Raw genomic sequence first — 22,649 nt, 5'->3', positions numbered from 1 at the left:
CAACGTGATTGTTATGCTGAACAGGTACGGTGTCCAGAATTACACCAGCTCTGTTCTGTAACCCAGAATATGAGCAACAAGAAAGCAACGCTACACTCCGCTTGTAAATATCAACTAAAAATTACATGAAAGCAAAGAGGTCTACAGAACATCAGGCTGAAATTTCGCCAGAAGCTCTAGTAACTAAGCATCTTCAAAGAGCTCCAAAACGTGTCTCTAAGCAAGCGCAGGTTTTCTATCAGGAATCAATCTTTCCCTCCTGAATAAACAGGTGGCTCGATTGTGTAACTACCTTTGCAGAAGTTGACTACTGCATAGCTGACTGCATTTGACCCTGATGCTAAAACCCTGGCTTGCTTCCACATGCATCGACAGAACAGTTGCCATATGTCCACTGTTAGCACCTTAAAAAGTCAGTTAATCTAAGAATTGCAGAAGTGCTTTATCTCCTCCTTGCCTCATTAAACAATCAAAACATAACTGCGTAGGAAGAAGCTTGCACAGCATCTGCTACAGTGAGTCCTCAGTGAAGAATGAAAAACCTGCACGCACACACTCCTCTCCCTTGGCAATGGCTGGATTTCATGGAAGGGTAAAGGCACAACGCATACAGACTCCTCGGCTCAAACTCAGCAAAAGGAAAAAAAAAAAAGGGAGGAAAGTCAACAAGGCTATCAGCAAACACATCAACAAAACCCTCCTGGCCCAAACAACACCTCGTGCCTATAAGCTTGATGTTGCAGACTTACGGAAGTCCTGATTTGATAATGGAACTGCAATGAGCGTTGGTTTATCTACAACACTGAGACTGTCTGACCAAATTAAAACAGACTGAAAATGGACAATGCCAATTTTAAAAAAATCCAACAATGATGTTGCTGGATGTGTTTTCTTTCAGAGATTTTACTAATACTTAGTAATCCACAAAATCTTCGCTGATTCATAGCACGTTCCTCCTCCCTTTTGGGGTTGGTGCACAAAAATTTTAATACCTTCAAACGTGTTTGGTTTGGCTTATAGTCTGAATAACAAGAATTGATTAACCTGTAGTGTGTAGCTTCAACTTTCTTACTAGATTTTCTCTGAAGCTACTAATAACACATATTGATGCCCTAAATTCACAAAGAACAGTGTTCATGTGATGCGTGGCATTTTATGGGTCATTTCTTAAGAAGATAAAAACTACGAGCTTCAGGTAACCTCTAATATGAGGAGATGATCTGAGATTCTGATTGGATTAACAATATTGGTTGAAACAATTTCTTTGGAAAAAACAACTTGCTGGCTGTATGAAACATTTCATTGCATGGTTGTTAGAGATGAAGGCCTTCAGAGTGTATAAAAAACACTGGAAAAGAATCTTTTGGCCCAGAATTTTGAACAATACTTAAGAATAAATTGAATGCTAAGAAATCTCTGACATAGTACAGGTAATGGAAAAGCACAGCAGTATGATCGCTCAAAACAGCAAGTCGTCGATTCGTTGATGTCCCTCTTCCAGGCATGAATGAATTAATTTGAATATACAGAGCACGCAAAGAAAGAGGAATTTACACACACCTTCTTAAAGAAGTCTACAGGCATCTCAGGCTTTTTTTTTTTTCTTTTTTCTTTTATAACACAGAAAAGCTAAATTTCAAGAAACAAAATGGATGTTGGTATTTGCCCATCAAGAAATATAAAGGAGATGAAGCAGGTCACTCTTACTATATCCTTACTAAGCCGAGAGACAGAATAAAAAAATGGACAGAAGGAGTTGTAGTCACTGAACTGGAGTCAGTGTTTAGTTCTTGCAAAGCACAAACAAAACACAACTGGAAAAGCACAAATACCTCCACTAATTACTAGCAGGCTCTCCTTCTTTTCCTTCTCAAAGCGAGTGTCCATTTCTTCCTGAGAGGCTTCTTCATCCTCTTTATCTTCTTGTAGCCTCTTCATCCTCTCCATTAAGGCCTCCAGCTCGCTTAAAGAATCGGCAATCTGCAAAAACACCATGACATTCTGCAAAATTAGAAGATAGACAACATGTGTCATCTTCAGATATCATGCTCAACAATGAATGTTCTCAAAAAAAAAAAAAAAAAGATAGCAGCAAACATAAGAAGTCAAGCCAGAATGCATTTTGTCACAGAGAGCACAGACAAACAGCTGTCAGAAAGTCAGAAGAAGGGAGGTGGTGTTACTCTCATCTATCACGCTACACTACTGCAGCAAGATGAACAGCAAAAGGGGTGGTGTTTGAATGTGTAAACCGCTTAAAACATATGTTCCACCATAAAGACTGCTTGGGAAAGTCCATTTACGTGCCCCATGTGTATCAGAAAACAACTTTTAACTTGAAGATACCTTTATTCAGTATAACGGTAATGCTAAGTACCTTACTGAAGAGATACAGCATAACATTGTAATACAGGAACACAACCTGAGACAGAAAATCAGCATTTTCTTTTTCTTTTCATTTACTTTCATTACATGTTCTCAAAACACCCATCGTGTAGACTTTTTTTTTCTTGCTTTTGTGCAGAAAACAGGCCTCTTTACTAGAAATACATCAAACTTTGGGCTCTGTGATCTCTATTTGCCATTCACATTTTTTCATAAGGTAAATTGTTAGGTCTTCCTTTTCCATCTTCTCCTTTTGATTCTGATCTTCTGCTCACAGATATAAATGCTTTATTGTGTACCATTCACTGCTTAACAAGCAGCACGCAGTCTGCAGCAGCCTTTTGCCTGCTACAAATGCAGAATAAGACATCCCAGTGATTTAAGCTAGCGTGTCCTGCAACCCAGAAACCTCAGATGCAGTAATTGAACTGATGGATCACATGCTCACGCTGTAAGCTGCCTGCTAATTTTTACAAATGTATCTAGTGACTCTGCTCATAATCCCTATCTTCCATCAAAGGAGATGAGGCTAATTCAGCAATCGGTATTAATTCAAGGACTTTTCTTCAAAGGCGCTTTCAGAAAAAAATCCACATTTAAGTTAATTAGCTAGTAATCAAAGTCCTCTGTTGGCTGATTCAAGACCAGAACACCCGCATGAAAAACAAAGCCATTTTATTTCAGACATTTCCTCTCATCTACATGGAAACGCCTCAAAATTGACCTGTTTTGTGATTGAAGGCCTTGAAGTCAAAATGAATATTGTGACCTGTTTTTTTTTTCCATTTCTTCTTTCATTCCACACGATAAGAACATGGATGACACAATGCTCCAGTCAGTGATACACTATCTGCAGATACTGGGACTTTAAGCTTTCAACTGGAAGCAAAGTTTTAGTCTTGCTCAATGAGTTGTGAGATTAGCTATTAAAATCACATTACTCTGACTATCATCCTCCATTTCACTGTGGTTTTGAAATGGATTACACGGCAAGCTGTTGTAGCTAATGTAAGAGTTACCAGACCCAAGCATTCCAGTAAAGTAGACAAAAACTTTCAAGCTACCCTGAAATTTAAACAGGAAAGAATGGAAGAAAGCTTTCTAATGCAAAACAGAGGCAAGCAAAAGAACCTTCTTGCAACACTAACCCCAAAGTTGCTACTTGTGAGGGATGCATTTTCTATGTTGTTGTCATTGGCAAGATCACAGACACAGAAGTTGTTGACTGCTATAAGTCTGACTCCATTAGATGTATCCGGATCTCTCTCTGGATTAATGCCACTACCAAATACAAAACTTGCCAAGGCATGATAATGTGCCAACAGGACAACAGCATGCACCAGTTCAGGAAGAGACCAATTATTTTCCCCAGTCTTGACAAGTTTCTGAAATGAGAATAAAAAAAGTGTAAATATAAAATTTATTTTGGCCCCAGCTTTTGTATAAGAATGCTATATGTATTTTTAAAAGGGATCAATTCCTTTCCTCCAATAACACCGTATTCCTCTTGCACACAAACTCTCACTAGATAAAAAAAGAGAAACCTAATATATTATCTTTTTTCTATTGGGGTTATCACAGTCAATGCCATTCCTAAAAAATAAATCTTGATGCCTTTGTCACAAAGAAGAATTTATTGGCTTATTCAATGCTCTAGTACTTCCCTGAATTTTTTAACTCAAGGTAATGAAGCCTAACCGGACAGTAGAGTAGTTCTTAGTAGTTCTCACTATTGGACATTTACTGCTATTACAAGGCACGATTTAACAGGTACCTGAATGTGCTCTTTTGTGATCAGCCAGGGTCGGTGTGCAAGGAGTTTGTTTATTTCGTTCAGATTTTTCAGTCTTTGGGGAATGTATTCTAAACCGTTCAACCATTCCGCAATCCCGCCAGTCTTCAAAAACTCATCAACGTGCATATTTATTAGGTAGGAACACTGATGTCTGGCAGCTGCCTAAAATAATTAAACACAGAGGGAAAAGGTCAGCACATTAGCATGTAATCTGGTTTTGTTGCAGGTGGAAGCAGGATATTAACACAAAACAAAAATAAATTTAGTTGCAAAAGGCCATGTTTTATATTGTAAAGCTCTACACTGGAGGGAGGGTTCTCCACTAGGAATAAGTGGATTACACTGAATCGCAGAATCTAATTGAGGTTGGAAGGCATCTCTAGAGAACGTCTGGTCCAACCTCATCATACAGTAGGGCTGACTTGGATCAGGTTGCTCAGAGCCTTGTCCAGACAAAATGTCCATCCTCGGAGATCACACAGCCTCTCTTGGTCCTCGTTGCGATGTCTGAGCATCCTCATGGTAAGAACCGTTTTCCACGCGCCCACCTGGAATTTGTTGTGACTTCAGACAGTTGCATCTCACCCTGCTGCAGTGCGCTGATGGTTAAATGCCCAGAAGTAAGGTGACAGAGTTTTAACAGCTCTTTGTAAAACCTCATTCTCATGGGCATGTGAGAAGTGCATCCCTCCAAGGAATGTACACTTTGCCCATCTCCCTTCTCACTGAAAACCTTATAGCAAGGCATGCTTTATTCTGATAAAAATCAACCCGAAAAATTCACACCCTGTCAAAATATCACACTGGTCTCTTCTTTCTAAAGTCTTCCTTTTTCCTTTTTTTTTTTTTTTTTTTCCCACATAAGAAAGTCAAGCTCACAGGAGAAAATATACAGCCTGTTGGTACATACCATTATAGCAATGTAGTGCCTATAGGGCAAAGGAAGGGGCCCATCCATGCGCAACATGTAGAACTGGCTGCGGAGGAAAGACTCCAGGTATTGAGTATGGATACTCATGACTTGCGTGATGTTGTCCAGGCGACCAGATGTAGAGTATTCTTCCACAAGAAGATTAGTACGTTCATCCAAACCATTTGCTTGCATAACCTTCAAAATAAGGTGGACAAATTTAACAGAAAAAGAGATTTTATCCAATTTTAGCCCTGAAGAGAAACATATTGCATTATGAAAGGTTTGCTTGTGTAAAAAACTTGCAGCTAATTCTGGAGATCCGGATGTATATATGTAAATACACGGGCCTGTTTGCATGTGAATATGCACATACAGATGCTATTTGTATACGGGGAACTGAAGAACACTTTACACTGTATCTCTGTTATTTTAATATGTTTCTACAAAAAAACAAAAACATTTTTCTGTAGAGCTTTCCAAAAAGGCTAAACACTCAGATGCTTAAAAGTCAAATTTGTATGGAGATCTGTAAGGAAGCACAAGCTAAACTGAAGGTAAAGTCATTATGGATGTCAGCCTGTATAGACACACACCACCCAAGCATTCAGCCCTAAAAACAATTTCAAAATTAATGGAGAGGAACGGAGTTATGTAACCAAATTATAGAAACAGTTTGGCAATCTACTACTTCTGTGTTCATATAATTGAAGAGGAGATCAAATGCTAATTTATCCATAACATTCAAGTACTATTTAGAATAGGAATTTAACGTTTTCTTTAAACAAAAGCTGTTCATTAATTATTCCAGCCGATCCAAATCTTGGGCATAAGATGAAATGAAGCAGTACGAGTAAGTAGCTCTTGAATTGCAAGCCCTGACACAGAATTAGTGCTATTACTCAGTGTTTATCAGCAAGAACAGCCATTCTAAACATGTTCACCATTGAAGCTACAAGCAAAAGGCTAAAATAGCTATTCTGAAACTGCACAGTATCAGACCAGCAAACGCTGTGAAATGGGAAAGCATTTCAGCTAGTTCACTGCACATGAAGATAGGAAGTGCCTAAAACCAAGAAGACAACCCTTGCTGAGCTATTTTATTTAAAGTATGTTTTCCTTCTTTATGATAGGTTGATGAATATACTGTGTTTTAAATCTTTTTCCATCAAATCTCGTTTATATGCAAAGGAACATGAACAACATGAACTCCCTTTTCATTTTTCACCACTGCAGTTCCCTGTTTTAATTTGTGGGCCCAGAGAGAAAGAGAAGACACAGTCAGGCAGCCTCATAAATTTTACATGTGTTGCTCTTCACTATTACAGCTTTTCTTTGTTTTGTACCAAAAATGATGCCTCTTCAGTTTTCTTTAGGAACGATTTTACCAACAGAACTTTATTCATACATTAGAGATCATTCTATCTCACTCACTATTACATATCCATCATTCCACTCTAAGGCGTCCCCTGTATTTTTAAGCAAGTTTATTTTCCAGGTATTCAAGATATGTCTGTCTCATTTAGTAGTTTCTTGGGAAAATTCCACATTTCAGTCCCACTGAGAAGAAATTCTGCTGGCAGAATTGAAATACAATCCTGTAGGACTGCGCTGTTGCTATGTGAGGCACAGCAATATGCAGCATTATTGCTTCTGAGATTTATCTCCACCTATACTACTATCCTCTTCACACTGTGTATGTACTTCCTCCTGATTTATTACCATCCATGGATTTACAAAAACACTTTTTTATTCTGCTTGTAAAGCCTTATGGCACTTTTAACAGGAAGCTTTACAATTAATTTGTTGTGACTCTGTCCATATTCTTTTCATTATGAAAATAAAGCAGGCTTTGATAACAGCAATGTTCCTAGCAAGATTTGTGAGACACTGAATGTGTGATCAATCTCTAGCTACATCCTTCCTATCCACTACATTACTTAATGCCAAGGTATAGGGGGAAAAAAGTAGTTGTTTGCTAAATGAACAATATTTAACATTGGTTTGTGACACTGCCTAACTGTTTCATTCCTACAGGTGGAGGTTCCACCCCTGGTAGCTGCTGAGGTTACTCCTTCTGAAGGCTCAGTGCTTTCCTTGTGCACCGTTAGCTAGCACTTTTTTCCAAGTGCATTGGTTGTGAAATAAATTCATTAAGAATCCTCTCAAAACGTTATATTTTAACATTTTAATTACATTCATTTTTCTCATTTTTGTGTTATCACTATCTTAATGAGAAAAATCAAGTCATTATGAGGTTCAGCATCTCAAGTTCATGTTTTATACACAAGTGAAGTCCTTCTCACAAGTTTGGCTGGCTGCAACTCATTCCGCTCCCCCTTTCTCAAGTCTACAAGGCTCATTTTGACATCTTTTTTTTGCTTTTTGTTTCTTGACGCCAGGCTTTAAACTGACTCTGTTTAGTTTTAGTTTCAAGTCTTCACAGTGTATAAACAGAGACTCAAAGGACAGATATCTTATCTTTCAAAAATTTCTTTTTGGTCCTTCTAGCATGTGACTTATCTGCCTTTAGTAGCTACTCAAAAGCAAAACAAAAAAGGCCCTGGTTTTATAGTCTGCCATCCTAAACAATTCATCAATCAATAAATAATACTCTGGGAAGATTAACATCAGGGTAGAAGAACTACAGCAAAGGGAAGTTTCTATTTACTGTAGCAAGGTGCAAACCAAGGCTTAAGTTGAACATTAAATCATGCACAGAAATCTCGAGTCTGAAGTCAAACTGTTCCTTTCGACCATAAATTCTCTTAAAGAGCCGCAGTTATAGTCTAAGAAGTTAGTAATATTTTTAGGTTCACTCAGACTGAAGGTCAGAGACTGCCCTGAGAGCTATATAACCGTACTGCTGCAGTACTGGGTAGGTCTCCCCTCAGGCCTGACATTAGGAGTAAGAACTGACCATCCCCCACAAAAAGAGCAGAGCCAGCACTCACAACTGTCTCAGGGAGTGTGGACAACTGAGAGCAAGACCACTGGCAGCACTCATATGAAAGGACAGCACAGTTCTTATCCACTGGAGCTTGCTCTGGATAAACCATTGCTTGTGCTGACAACGGGACTCATCCAGGTATTTACCACTGGGCAAGCAAGATGTAAAACTGCCCTCCAGTGTTTCCATTTAAAAAAAAAAAAAAGCTTCCACACAACCAGCTCAGCTAAAACTTACTTCGTTCTCTGGTATAAAGGCACTTGGTCCTCTTGTTAACGGTGGAGAGACTTGGACTCTTTTTTCCTGCAAAACAGACACATAATTCTATCAGCATGAGGAATAACACATTAACTCGCCTTATCTTGCAAGATTAGATCTTAAAAGCCTTGACTTGGTTCTCTTCCCAAGGCCACCTGCATGTTTTACAGCCCAGTGAACAGGTGAAGTCATCACACCACGATGCCTTTGCGTCTCCTGTGTTTTGCTTGAAAGAACTGTATGAATTTTGGCAAGGGACAAGACAAAAAAATAACAAAAATTTGATCCTGATTATTTTATAGGTTGGGTTAAAGATACGTGGACAACAGCAATCAAAAATGTGGCACAATGCTAAAACTGGCAATTTACTAGATTGAAGTTCTGAAAGCAGAGGGGAGAAAAAAAAACTATCACCACCACTATGTGCACAAAGCCCACACTTGGGAAATTATAATCAAAAAGTTGTTTTTTCATTATGAGAATCTAATTAGATTCTAAGTGTTTCGAGGAGTACAAGCACTTTGTGTGCCAAATCCCGTCTTGAAAAGCCCATTCCCCCCCCCCCACATATGCACCAGCAAGACCCAGTTAAAGACTCCTTCCAAAGAAAAAGACAAAAAGACTACGTTGCTCAGCTGCCAAGCCCAGGAAAGGATAAAACATGCAATACAGATCTTGATGTGCCAACCACAGCTAGAAAAATGGCCAGAGCCTAAAAATTATTAAATTCCCTTCGATGATGTTATTTTAAGCACATGATAGGCAGGTAGTGTAACAAGAGCCAGAGTACTTTTTGATTTATCAGGGATACGAAATTGAACTAAGAAAAGCTATGGAGGCTTTCACACTGTTGCCATTGACAGAGAGAAGGTGAGAAGGGACCTGGAGAGGTTTCCTGGCTCTCTGACCCACCTGGAGGGAAGAGGAGCCCTTCCAGCATCACTCCTGACCAACATCCACCTAACGTGCTCCTGAAGACCCTGAGACAGCGGTTCCTCTGTCTCCCCAGGTTTCTCAGCTCAGCGACTAACTCCTCTGATCACTACACAGTTTTCCTAACGTCTCATCTAAATTCCCCTTACAGTAATTTAAAACAGCTACTTCTTGCCTTCCTTCTTTTCCTCTTTCCAGCTATATTCCACATATCTGGAAACTATCGCCGTGCATTTTTTTAAGGTCACTAATGACAATGCAGTGCAAGCGATTCTTAATAAGTTACCCATCAACAGCAGTATCAGATTTGCATGCCAAATATTTCATGCCCCTAACGTAAAAGTCTGAGGTTTTCCATAACAAATGACCCTTAAATACCTCAATGACTCTACCAGGCAGGCTTACGTTTAATGGCCATGTACACAAAGACCAGCGTGGGTCTGAGAGCGAGCGTGCCACCGATTTCCACACAGGAACATGAAGATGCTAGAAATGCGTAACAACTGCTCTGTGTCTTAAAAACATCCTGTCCTTTTTAAAATTAGATTATGAAAAAACATGCAAAAAACAGCAGTGATTATTCAGGAAAGATGTTCCAAAACAAACTCTCTCGACAATTAAATTTGTTACTTTGGAATAATTAGCTGTTAAATGATGAAGAATGTACTCATGCGTGCTTTCACTTATTTTCTGAAATGAGCTGAATCCACTGCATAAAAACAAGGAGACAACTCACTGTGACCACTGCCTGCTGTCACAACCCTACGGCACTGCAACATACTCCTTATGAATCACGTATATGCAGTCTGAAGTCATGAAAAAAGTACAGGGACTGGATAACTGCCTGTGCAACCCCTTCTCCATATAGCTGTTCGAGGCTCGGATATGTACAATTCTGCTAGCAGTCAGTCACCTTTATCACCCTTCGAAAAAAGAAATCTTTTCCAAATTACTTTCAATGTTGTGTATTTCTTGTTTTAGGAGGGTTATTTGCATATTAGACTTTGAAAGCCTTCAGTTCATACCAAATATCTGGAGGAAACAGCATGTGTGAGGGAGACGATTTGGACAGCTGCAAACCTTTAGCCTTTGGCATAAGGGCACATCGAAAGCAGAGCTGAACCACTGCTTCCACCAGTATGCTCACTGAATTATACCCCGCTCTGCCCAGCTGCCCATCTAGGCCAGACTGGGGCAAAAAGCAGCATTATTATCCCACTTTTGGCGGGCTATGGCCCCCACCCCGTACGTTCCCCATTCAACATGGCTGCCTCAACCCTTCAGGTAAGTTACTGGAGGAGTATACTGTTCGCTTCCACCAACAGAAAAGTTTATTTTGCCTTCATGCCAAAGCTTCTGGTCTACTAAAACGAGTTAAAACGAGCTTGTTCTTAGGATGCTATTAATAAAAACACGGGAAGTTTGCACGCACTCAGTAAGATAACGTTGTTTTTGTCGAAGTGTAGATAAAAACCACTGCTCCTGGGCATGCTGTATATGGAGCAGGGATCTAAGACCTACCCAAGGACTCAAACATGAAAAGCTACACACGGGAATTAGAAAGCAACAGTTTAGATATACGGTCCTTCATGATGAGAAGTTCTCACAAAACTTTTTTTTTTGTTTCCCAAGAAAGCTGCTTCAATTTCCTGCTCAACTCGTCCTTGCAGGTTACGCTGGCTGTTGCATACTAAGTCAAGCAGGGTCCCAAATATCTTGTTCAAAATTGGATTCTTATGCTAAATGACTGAACCAAGGAACAGGTTGCTCAGCAACTGAAATACCATACGCACATCCACGAGCCATTTCTGCTTCATGTTCCTCCATCAACGCATTGCTGGAGTATGAATAAGTGATCTCAAAAGGTTTGTAACCAACTCCATTTACATTAAGAGTCTTTTCTGGGGGTGCTGATTAGGAAAGAGAATGATAATGAAGAGCTTTAAAGATAAGCAGAGAGAAGCAGGCCGGGGAAGGTTACTGGCAGAGGGAGCCCACTTCATGCCAAGGTGCAACCTCCACAGCAGCACGCTGCGGTGTGATGGACAGACAAACCTACGTGTCAGCCCTGAGGAAATTTTATCCATGACTTGCTTTCTGTCCTTAAGCTGTACTTGGAACAGTGTCATGAGCTAAATATTGGGAATTTAAGGATTGTGAAGCGGAACTATTTTCCATGTGAATGTCTAATTTGCACTCAGCAGTGAGAAACATCTTCTTCCTTGGATGTGTTCTGCCAAAGCACCCCAAAGCCAAAAGCTGTACCTTGTGACAGGACAAGAGGCAATGGGCACAAACTGGCACCCAGGAAGCTCCCTCCGACCACCAGGCGGCACTTCTGTGCTGTGATGGAGCACTGGCACAGGTTGCCCAGAGAGGTTGTGAGGTCTCCTCCTTGGGATCTTCAAAACCTCAGGGACATGGTGCTGGGCAGCCTGCTCTGGGTGTCCCTGCTTGAGCAGGGGTTGGACCAGATAGACCCAGAGGTCCCTTCCAACCTCATTCCTTCTGTGATTCTATCATCTCAAAGGTTTACTTTAGTTACCGTGGTGACCTCACACCTTCCCTCAAGAACCAAGGAGACACTGGGACATGGTGGTGAGGACAGGGCAGCCGGAGCCCCTTGGCTGACAGCAAGGCCCTGAGCCACATGTGGTAGCTGGGAGCAAGGCCGGCCTGCAGCAGCTTTCCTGCTGGAGGCTGAAGTTTAGAGAAATAAAGTTTCTTCCTCTTCGCTATCACATGAGTCACCATGTCCTGAGGCTGTAAAGAAATGACTATTTTTAGCAAGCTGTAAAAAGAGGCTAATTTTATTTGAAGCAGATGAAAACGGAGCTGTAATCTGGAAGGGCTGATCAAGCAGCTGGTTTAGAAAGCACATTTTTAATATCCATGAACACAGAAAGCGCAGGCAAGCAGAAAGCTGCTGGAGCGATTCGGGTGTATGGAGGCTTCTCACAGAAGTAGTGCATGTGAGCTAATTCATCCTGCACTTCGCATCAAGATGGTCATGCTGTGAGTGGGGAAAAAAAATCACTGGAAAGAAACATTTTGTACCTCAAGAGGGAATTCTGTGAGCTGTGGCGATGCTGCCACTTGGGTCCTCCTGGGTCCCAGAACCGTGCAAGCAGCACAGAAAGGCTGGTGAAGGGCTCAGAGTCACTACTTCCACAAAAATCCCAACCACAAGAAAGACACCACGATAATAAATAGCACTAGATCAAATATAAGTCCTAAGGGCATCCCAAAATCAGTTTCTGCTGAGGAGTAAACTTTTTTCCCCTAAATAAGCAGGAATTTCTTCAGGGGAACGGTTATGCATAAGTATTTCCTATTTATTATATTTACTGATTTTCCCTAATACTCCCCCCCAAGACATGGAAAATGGGTTTTATTTGTGACTTTAAGCCGCACTCATGCTGAGGTTACATTTCCCCAACTATTTCTTAGGCCCTCATTATTATCTATTTAAAAGAAAGTCATTACAAGCCCTCCCATCTCCAAGCACTGTCCTGCTGCACGATACCCAGGTTGTCTGCTGTTCTGTTTCACACCTTCTCTCCGAGGTTTCCAAGGGGTAAATACCATTCACCCTCCACTTTATTACTCTGCTTTTCTGCTGCTTTATGACACTTCTTCCTCAGATATTTCTCTCTGCCAAGGCCATTCCCTGACCTTGCACAGAACGTGCATTTGGAATAGGAAAGTCCCTACAGTCTTCCTACTGCACAGAAGGGCAAAGAGTTAATTAAATCTCTGCAAGTTCAGCAGACTTCATCTACTCCCTTTAAGCATTTGGTTGTATTTATGGTTTTTCCTCCTGTTTTTGATTTTTTTTCCCTCTTGTTTGTATTTTACTGGTACTTTGTGTAAATCATTTCTGTATACCTGCAAGTTCCCAGCATAGGATATTATAAATGCTCCTAGTTTAGGATTATTTGCCTATTCATGTTTTATTGTCTCCCTATCAGAAAATCATCAGAAGCATATGTATTTTTAATTCAATTTACTAAATTGCCTCTTAAGCTCCACTACACTCCATAAAAACTTACTTATGTACACACATAAATCTTTGCAATTTAGCATGCTGAGAAATGTTTTCATTAGATATCCAACATCGGCCCTTTAAGAATTTCTTGCAGCTACTCTATCCTGTGAATGTTACATTCAGTTACAACAAAAACCTGTACTGTCACTGTTGCTCTGTTGTACTACTGTAACCATGCTCTGCACTTGTCTCTGCTTGCAATTTAAAAGGAACAATACGCTAAAAAAAAAGTGATAATCATGGAAGTGACATGCTTGACTTTTTAAACTGAAGAATAAAGGTTTACTCCATATTTTCTTTGACAATTTGACATTGTCCAATCAAGAGTCTATCTTGTTTTCTCTCTGAGATCTTGAAGGAAGAAGGAATATATATTCTCATTACTCAATCTCAATAGATACTATTCAGAAGGTTGCTCTCTGAAAGGAAAATAATTTAGTTGGTAATCTTCCAGTAGTACTATAGCTCCATCTTCCAAGCACCAAGACTTGCTGCTCTAAAAAGTAATCATTTACAGTATTAATAACATGCTTCAACTCCTGGTCAGCACTTGAAGAAGTTCACCAACTCAGTTTTTGACTAATAGGAGTTTTCTGATCGCTTCCCATGCTCAAATTTTTTATTATTAGTCACTCAGAGTCTGAGATGTACTGCAGGTACGTTACCCAGCCACAAACTTATTTCCTTCTTTCTTGATAGAAGAATCTTTAACCTTCTCTTGTATTATAATCTACAAGCAATTTTGCTACCATCTAGCATTTCTAAGGAACTTTGCTATTTAAATTCAGTGATCTCTCTCTTCATAAATACACATTATTCTGCATCTGCAGAAACAACCAAGAGCTGAGTCCTTCATTGGGACACCTACGCTGAGGTGCCTCCATTTCAGCAAGGAGCCTTAACTCCTTTTCCAGCAGAGTGAGAACAAGGTGAAGAAGCATTAAAAAGCAGAGATGAGGGCCACTAAAGACTGCCTGCAGCTTCCCACTTGGCACCCAGCCACCTTCCCAAGAGGGCACAGGCTTCCCACACGTCTCTATAGTATCAGCTAGCCCCTATAGATGCCCTGGATACCCTCAAGCATCCTAAATTGTACCTAATGCCTATGTTGAGCATTGTGGCCCAGCCCATGGAGTGCAGTTCAGGTTAAACCTGTGAACCAGGTTATCTGATGGGCTTTGTCAGCTGCACCAGGCATTTGGACACTGAGGGTGAGTGTGGGGAACTGGGTTCAGGGCTCCCTACCTGTGGCTGAATCACCCCAAAGGCATCGATTTCAGCCCAGTCTCAGATTTATCTTACAATTCTTCAAAATGGAAATACACTGGTTAAATCTCAGATTTCATGCTGCAGAACCCTACTATCGAGCCTGGCACACACAAACACATTTTAGTTCATGTGGCATAGGCAGCATTATTTGCTGCTCCTGGTTAGGACCTTACCTCCAAACTGGATCCTACTGCCCCTATTACTGCTTACTGAATGCATTTCCACTTTTGGTTCTTGGATGCTGGGAGAAGGGTCCATCTCCACGTGCTCTGACCACAGCCAAATGCTCTGGGTTTCAGCAATACCTAACACAATTTCAGGGCTATACTGCTTATTCTGTCCTCACAGAAAAAAAAAAAAAAAAAGTTATCTGAACACTGACTGTGTCCTAGCTTCCACTATCATTCAAAGCCATCCTTGTTTATTTCTACCTATGCCAAGTTTCTTTACAATTTATCCACCTAACTGTCAGAAGAACAGTTCAGAAATGTGGCAGCAGTTTATGACATGTCCAATTCATTTCAAGTGGAAACTTTAATACTTCTCATAAATTTATAGAGGCCTAATATAATATTGAAAACTACACAGAGTCTTGCTGACTAGACGGAAAGACGGACACAGTTTACTTGTCTTCACATTTCAGGGCTCCTGGGAGATTCTGACTGACAAGGACAAAAAAGCTTATACACCAAAGCTGTGAAATTTTGGAATTTATTGGCAAACATTCATTGATGTATCATTTTTAATGAAATAAAATCTGTTTACGGTCTTTAAGGTGATAAATCAGAAGTTTTGCAGCTTCAGAAGATATCTGCAAGTCATTTCAAATTAAATTTTGTTGCAATTTCAAAAATGTGGATGCACATTAGAAGCATAAACTTGCTGTTCTCTTTCTCAAAGCTATTTATGTAAAGGAAAAAAAAAAAAGAAACCAAGCCAAAAGCACAAACATGAAGAGGAGTAATTTAAGTAATACACAACACTATTTGCTGACAGTGCAGAACTCGTCTTTAGGACTGAGCCCTTCCTAAAATGGGTTAAACCAAGGACATATGTCCAGAAGTAATAGAAGAGATGTTCACAGCAAACAATGTCAAAATGTTAGGGTTCACGAAGTAAAAGTCCTGGCCTACAGTCATTTGTTAACAGTACTTCAAGTGGTTTTGCAATGCTTTCTTCCTCTTAACAGACTGTACAACTCCAAAAAAGCAAACTAAGCGATAAAGATAAAAATTAGCAGAGGAAGTCAAACTGTAGGATTTTTTTTTCTTATGGAACGGCATTTCAAAATATTTAAAAATCACTTTTAATGTTAAGAATTCAGCATCTTTGTGCCTAACAGCTGATGAAGTGGTGCAAGGAGCTGGGAAGAGAGCCAGTGCAGTACAATTGATGTGGAGCTTTTGCTTTGGTAACAGGTTACAGCCCTTTTGGATTTCACACAATAAAAGGAAGCCTATCCCAAGTTCCCATCCCTCAACCAGCTATTAACAACACAATCCACGCTAATTAGAAACTAAAGGGCAGCAATTTCTACCCAACCCAAGATGGATGGCCAAGCAGCAGAAGTCCAAGAGCAGTTCCTCAGTCTTTGAAAGATATCCGGCACACTCAACCTACAGGAGAAAAACTCAGAAGTGAACACACAGTTACTGGCAGAAAAGCCTCTCTCCTTTTTCATGAAGAAAACCTACCTACATCCTCTTCTAGTCCCACTTGTGTTGTATCACCCTCTCCACCCTATAGTTTCCAAGTTATTTGCAGCTACTAACCGAAACTAACATTCGACTAAAACTGGAAGCAGACAGGCAAGGACTGCAAGTCAAACATCAGATTAATGTGTTTGCTGCAAAACACTTATTTATTTAAGAAGCCAAACCAAAAACAGATATGAATGTATCATGTAGAAATCACACCTGTTACTTAACTGCAATATAATTGAAGTACAAAGTACAGCTACCTGAGAAAGTAAGGCTCCTGACCGGGAAAATGAAAACTCTTCATGAGAAGATTTGCTCAACTAAAGGTGGCAACAACTAAGCCTAAACATTGATTATTAACACACGAAAAGGATGAGAGACAAACAGCCATTTCTTCTGTTTACTTGTTGCTAGAGAATAACTTCCATCTAATTTAATCCAAAACTCAAAGCCTAAGTTCTTACCCATGCCCCAATCGCTATCAAAAATCATGGGTGAAATTCAACTGACCAAACACTGACACCCGAATCAGAGTTAGCCAACTAACAACCAAAAAAAGAAAGCTGGTGTCCAGCTCAAGATGAAATGAATTGTGCCATAGCAAGGCTTGTTTTCCCCATGCAGATGAACAGGAATCCGTGGGATACCAGGTCAGATGACATGATCTGACACTAGGCAAGACCTGTACTGCTGCGAGACAACAAATAGTCTACTTCAGCCTCCAGAAGAAATGAGTAAATACAACGAGAGACAAACAAAGCTTCTTGTTTATCAGTCCCTGGAGCAGACAAGGCAACCTCGCCTCCTGCCCTCCCTGCACACCCAAAGCTAACACTGGAGGTTTGTATGGTCCCCAGGAAATGCCCTCAGGACAGAAGATGTTCTTGTGATTGTCGGGATGACTCAAAATCCTACGAGCACGGCAGAAGAGCATTTTCTGTTTCAATAGCATCAGATATCAAGGGCAAAAGTTACAGTGAAAAACTCCAGCGTTTTAAGCTGGGACTTGTTTTATCTGTGCCTTGGCCCACTGCCACCTTCAGAATGAGCCCGAGTCTGACATCCCGAGACAGAGCACCATTATGGGAGCTTGGAGAACGCAGCGTTTAGCCTCTGAATCAGTAAAACGGCATCAGGTCAACCTGCTTCAGCAGCAGCTGGGCCGGTGATGCCGATAACGAGTCTCAGAAGCAGCATGGCACAGCCTGTCACCTGCTGCCATGGCTTGCCCAAGCGTGGCCTACCCAGGCGGGCCGGTCCCGCATGAGGCCACCATCTTCTTGTGGAGAGCAGGCAGCGACCGTGGACGGGGGCAGAACCGACCTCTGGTAGAAGGCACAGATAAACAGTGGCTGCTTTGGCAGGCCTGAATTAATTAAACCTAAACATTTATTACACTGATAGCACAACCTCTTTACCATACAGTAACTGAATAGTTAAATACTTCAGTTCGTAAATGTGCACACGGTTATTGGGCACACTGCCAATTGGAGAGGCATAACTGGGGGATATTAAAAAAAAAAAGAGAGAGAGAGAAAGACCCCTAGCGTTATGTAAATCCATCATGTATCCCTGGCAGAACTGCTTCCTAAGAATGCTCCACTGAATTTTTAATAGAAGTATTGTCTGAAAATACATGCCTTGTAAGCAAGCAAAATTGAATGGTATTCATCCATACTGTAAATGCGTAACAGCGTCCTTCTACTGTGAAGGAAGTGGCTGATTTTTTTAAACTCTATTTCAAATATGCTGTTTGAAATATAAGATTAATATAACGGCAGTAAACATCAAAATGCTCCAACAATGTATTTTAAAGAAAACCTGTAACAGATTCCATTGCAATCTATGCTGGAACATCTTCAAGTGCTACAGTATTCCAGCAGAGATCATCCCCACCAAGGATTTGCAGGAAGGTGCACTTAACTGCAAGCTACTATAAAAGCAGACTGGGAGAATTGTTTAAACAGAGGCTGGCACCGAGGCTGCATTCTCTCACCTCTCCTCTTTGGCAATGCCGCCACATTCATTATGACAAAGCACAGAGACAAAAAATCAGGCACTGCATGCCTTGAAACATAAAGGCTTAGATTTTTACCAAGGATAAGACTCTGAAGGTTATGTCTGCACTGCAGTCACTAGAGCAACTGCAGCTCTTCCAGAAATAGTTAAAGGTAGCTTTAAAGAAGTCTCTGGCTGGCAGCTCCTTGGGCAGGTGGGCACGTGGACCTCAGCTGCTCAACCTGCTCGAAAAACCAGACAAATGTTAATTCAGTTGCTGCCCAGCTTTTGGTTTAACTGATGAAGCTAGACAGTTTGGACAGAAAAGAATCATTCAGAGATCTGCTCATGGCGAGCATAACAAGTTCTATCTTTGCACTTTAATGGAAAAAATAACAATAATTTCCTCCTCTGATTAGAATCTCAATCCCCCCACAGTTGCAGGGGAGGAAGCTGGGCTCTGACCCCCATACCACCTCACTGGAATTATTTCCTTCCCGGCTTCAACCACTCGTATGATAGACTATCTGCAGAAACAAGGCTGCACTGGCCACACCAGTAGCGTGATGGCTGCTGTGTTTGTCAAGCAGCGTTCATTACCTGCAGGATATCACTAATGCTTCTTTGTGGCATCTCAAGGAGATGGTAAAATTGCAGAAGCCCCATACTACAAAAACAAGCCCACCATGTACCCCTGCTAATGCTCTCCCTCCATAAGCCTGTGTTCTTGCAGTATTTTCAGCTGGATAAAAACTACTACTGAGCAAATAAATGGTGTCCCAGAATACGCTGCTGCAGAAAAATGCTTTCAAGCACCTTTCACTTACCAGGTACTAAATAAAACCAAATTCTATTCTGAGACATAGGAAAGTCACACAGATGGCAGAACCATGGTTTTTCTAACTGCTTTTTTCCACACATTTCATGTACGAAATGATCACACGGGTTATTTTAAATCTTTGTGCAGGAACTATCTTAAGACTTATGGAAGTAACTCGCCAAAATTCAGAAAAACAAACCTTCTCATCCAGATTATTAAAAACAGAGGAAGACGTGCTCAGCTCAGTGCTAGTGCCTCCACAACTAGCTTTCTGCCATCTTTTTCACACAGGATTACAGTAGCTTGGGTCTTGGAAAGCAACTCTGAACTGTTGAGCTTGCTGTCAGAAGCACGTCAAGATATTTTAATTTACGGCCTCCTGGCTGTCACAGTCCACAAATAGCATGGAACACTTCCAATAAAAGGATTAGGAACTGAGTAGCGAGTGACAAGGCCAGACAAAGCTACTAAACCCCTTCCAAAATGTGCAACTAAGCTGTGGAAATCCTTGTCATAAGATGTTGGGGACACCTGGAGTTTATGTGTGTTCAGAAGGAAAGTGTTGGAGCTCATGGAAGAGACATGCATGAATGGTTATTAAATATGGAGAAACCAGCCCCAGCTCAGGAAGTTTTCAAGTTGCAAATACTTAGAGACTGGGAGGTAGCTCCAAGGGGACGTCACCATGAACTTGCTCAGATATATTTTCCAATATAGGTATGAATTGGCATCACCCGAACAAAGAGAAGCATTTTAGCTACACAGGACTGTTGCAGAAAACAAAAAGGTCCTGCTACTCCAGTCTAAAGGATGCAGCCCACATCAGACAGCTCCTCAGCTGCCTGGGTGAGCACATTATTGGGCTATCTATTCAACACAGATGGTATTGCATCATATACGTTGTAATTTTGAGCACCTTACACTTTAGTTGTTTAATAATACTGGTTTTAGGAAGGAAATATCTATTCCCTTTTTTGAATGTGCCCTATCAGAAATTACATCCATTTAGGTCTGAAAAAAGGAAAAAGCCCCGAAGAGTTAAAACATGAAGACAATGTAAGTATGTACCCTCCCTACTCATTTATGGGGAAAGGATGTTTGTTTAGATCCATATGTACCTGGAAGAATATAAGCAGGCATTGGCTGCGCTACCTCATCATGAAGATCTTCACCTAAGCTGTTCACATCAAAATTCAAGCCAACATAAAAATATTATAATATGATGCTGACACAAGGCTTCTAGTTTACAGGAAAGAGAACTTGTGGCCATGGGTCCTTAAAATTCCACTCAATGAAATGTTAACATGACCCACAGAATTTCAGAAGTTAATCCACTGCAAAGCTTTCGTAACAATGGGAAACCCCCTCAGCACAAGTTTCTCAGCTGAATGCTCATTTACAATTGATGACTGTTGAGCATCTTTGTTACAATTCAAATAACATAAGAAACACCGATGCTGTTCTCCCTGATCTGTCTGGAAAAGGATAGTCCCTCTGGAGGTCCAACACGAACAATGTCCTCCTGCTTTAAGAGAAGCATGTTTTTTTTGCCATTTTTATTCAGTCGGTGACTCAAACAGAAAGAATGTGCCAGATGAAAAATAAAATCTCCCGGACTAACGTGCTTTACCTCTAGCCTAAAGGTACAGTTTCCAATAGCAAGCACCTTGCTGTCTAAGCCAGGGGCTTAAGCCTTTTTTTCGTTAATTGACTCCTAAGCATTTTTCAGAAGGAGGTGTTATCTACACCACGCATACATTTACTGGAATAAGTTTTCTTACACAAGTTTCCGGAGACTCCTTAAAAGAAGTCCAGAGAAAAGTTATGGGTGCCAGGGCCACAGATGGAAAACCACGGGTGAGCCCTTGTGGTTCTTCACCTGATAGGAAATCCTAACGTAGTCGTCAATTAGAACAAATTATTTCTCCAAAGAGAAAGACTGGAGTTTGTTTTACAATAAGCAAGGAGCTGACACACCAACCACTTCGTGCTTGATTAGGCTGGGAGAGGTTTGGACAGGAGACCGACAGAGGAAAGGCCTCATCTTGGTAGCATAAATGAAAGCCACTGACTTACTGGAATGACCACAACAATACTTGCAGTCAAGCAGTTTCTTCCTCTTTCTTCCCATTTTTTTTTTTTAAATGAATATTATTTTGCATCTTAATCTAAGTCTTACCCAAGTGAGTCACTGCCAAGATACCATCGCTGAACTACGCTGACTTAACGTGGCTGAGCTGGTGGCAGCAAAGACCTATGGTACACAGCTGGTATTTTCCTGCCAAAGAGATGCTGGTTTTTAAAAATGAAGATTCATAACTTGTATAGAAGACGTACCGTGTGTAAATACAAGCACATGTCCCGTGTGGCCCAGCAGATTGGCAGGGCTTCAGATTTACCGCCAACCTCAGCGCTGCCGGGCTCCACCGTCTCCTCAGATTACTGCCCACACTTTTACTAAGAGGACTTTTGGCTATATTTTAGTGACTAAATGACTACAAAAAAAAATCACCAGCAAGTGCTACAGAAATAATAAAAGCACTTATTTTATACCCTGCCTGGATAACCTCTCCTGCAGCAACGCAAGAGTGGTTAACACGCACTGCCTACTTCCACCCTCCGTCACATTCCAGCCTACTCATCCTTTTTCTGTATGAAGGAACCAAATCCAAATGAAAACCCTTTTATTGGAATAGGCCCAGCTCCTAAGAGACAGATTCACAGTCTTTATTTGCACCCAGCTTAGCTCTGTACGGACAGAAATTAAGACTGTGCAATGGGTACTCCAAGTTTTCTGCAAAATATGAACCGAAGCCATAGACCTAGCTTCTAAAACAAGAATTACTCACGTTGGATGGCTGGATGCTGCCTGTAAGTATTCATGAGGCACAGCTTAACCCAAAGGAGTGTCCCATATGAAACAGCAACAGCACTGGATAGTCAAACTGCTTTTGCTTGTACTGCAAGTTTCTGTTGGATAAATAGGTCAAGTAACTACAGCTTTATCTACTATCTTCTGCATAAGTGACCTAAGGAACAGGGGCACAGAGGGAGACCTTCCTTCCACCTCCATTCCCATTCTGCTTTTCAGAGCAAAGACAGCTCCAGCATGGCCAACGACCGCTCTTGTTCCACTTATTCTCTGCTCGTGTGTAACAAGTACAAACTCCCGTCTCCCCTGAAGAACTACAACATGGGCTGCAGGTTCCTTCATCCTTTAATTATGCTACAGATGACCTTTTCAACCAACACACCCTTTCTTCCAACTACTTTTGAAGCACCCGTGTTGAAGACAGACAACGAGTTTTAAATTGCTGGAATAAAAGTCACTTATCTCAAAGCAGGTTCTACTTACACGATCCCCGGTGTTACTGCCTTGTCCATTTTTCCCGCAGTAATATCCTGCGGGCAAAATCTGAACTACTAATGTAATTGAACAGTTTGTTTGGGTTTTCTGGAAGGAGCATAAGATGGAAAAAAAAATATTCTGGAGTCTCCTGAAGCATTAAAACAGCATAAACCAGTTGCAGCTTTTTCGGTTCAACGCCCTTCCAATGGATTTGTTGAAAAGTGGAGATTGCAA

The 22,649-nt window shown here is 40.9% G+C and overlaps 1 protein-coding gene across 2 annotated transcripts in view; it reads right to left on the bottom strand.

The window, feature by feature from the left end:
* SESN3 (sestrin 3) overlaps positions 1–22,649 on the bottom strand; it is a 47,444-nt gene that overhangs the window by 14,634 nt on the left and 10,161 nt on the right. The window contains exons 2-6 of one of the 2 annotated variants that reach the window (XM_035542587.2): positions 8,278–8,343; positions 5,091–5,288; positions 4,160–4,342; positions 3,534–3,770; positions 1,833–1,980 (exon numbers count right to left, since the gene is read on the bottom strand). In XM_035542587.2, coding sequence (XP_035398480.1) covers positions 1,833–1,980; positions 3,534–3,770; positions 4,160–4,342; positions 5,091–5,288; positions 8,278–8,343 — 832 coding nt within the window. Of the gene's footprint in view, positions 1–1,832; positions 2,002–3,533; positions 3,771–4,159; positions 4,343–5,090; positions 5,289–8,277; positions 8,344–22,649 lie in introns of both variants that reach the window. The other variant, XM_035542586.2, reaches the window with a different exon arrangement.

The sequence above is a fragment of the Cygnus atratus genome, chromosome 1 (assembly GCF_013377495.2).
Source record: "Cygnus atratus isolate AKBS03 ecotype Queensland, Australia chromosome 1, CAtr_DNAZoo_HiC_assembly, whole genome shotgun sequence".
NCBI classification, from domain to species: domain Eukaryota; kingdom Metazoa; phylum Chordata; class Aves; order Anseriformes; family Anatidae; genus Cygnus; species Cygnus atratus.
Note: the sequence above shows the minus strand (reverse complement) of the source record. Positions and strands in the feature narration are given on the sequence as shown.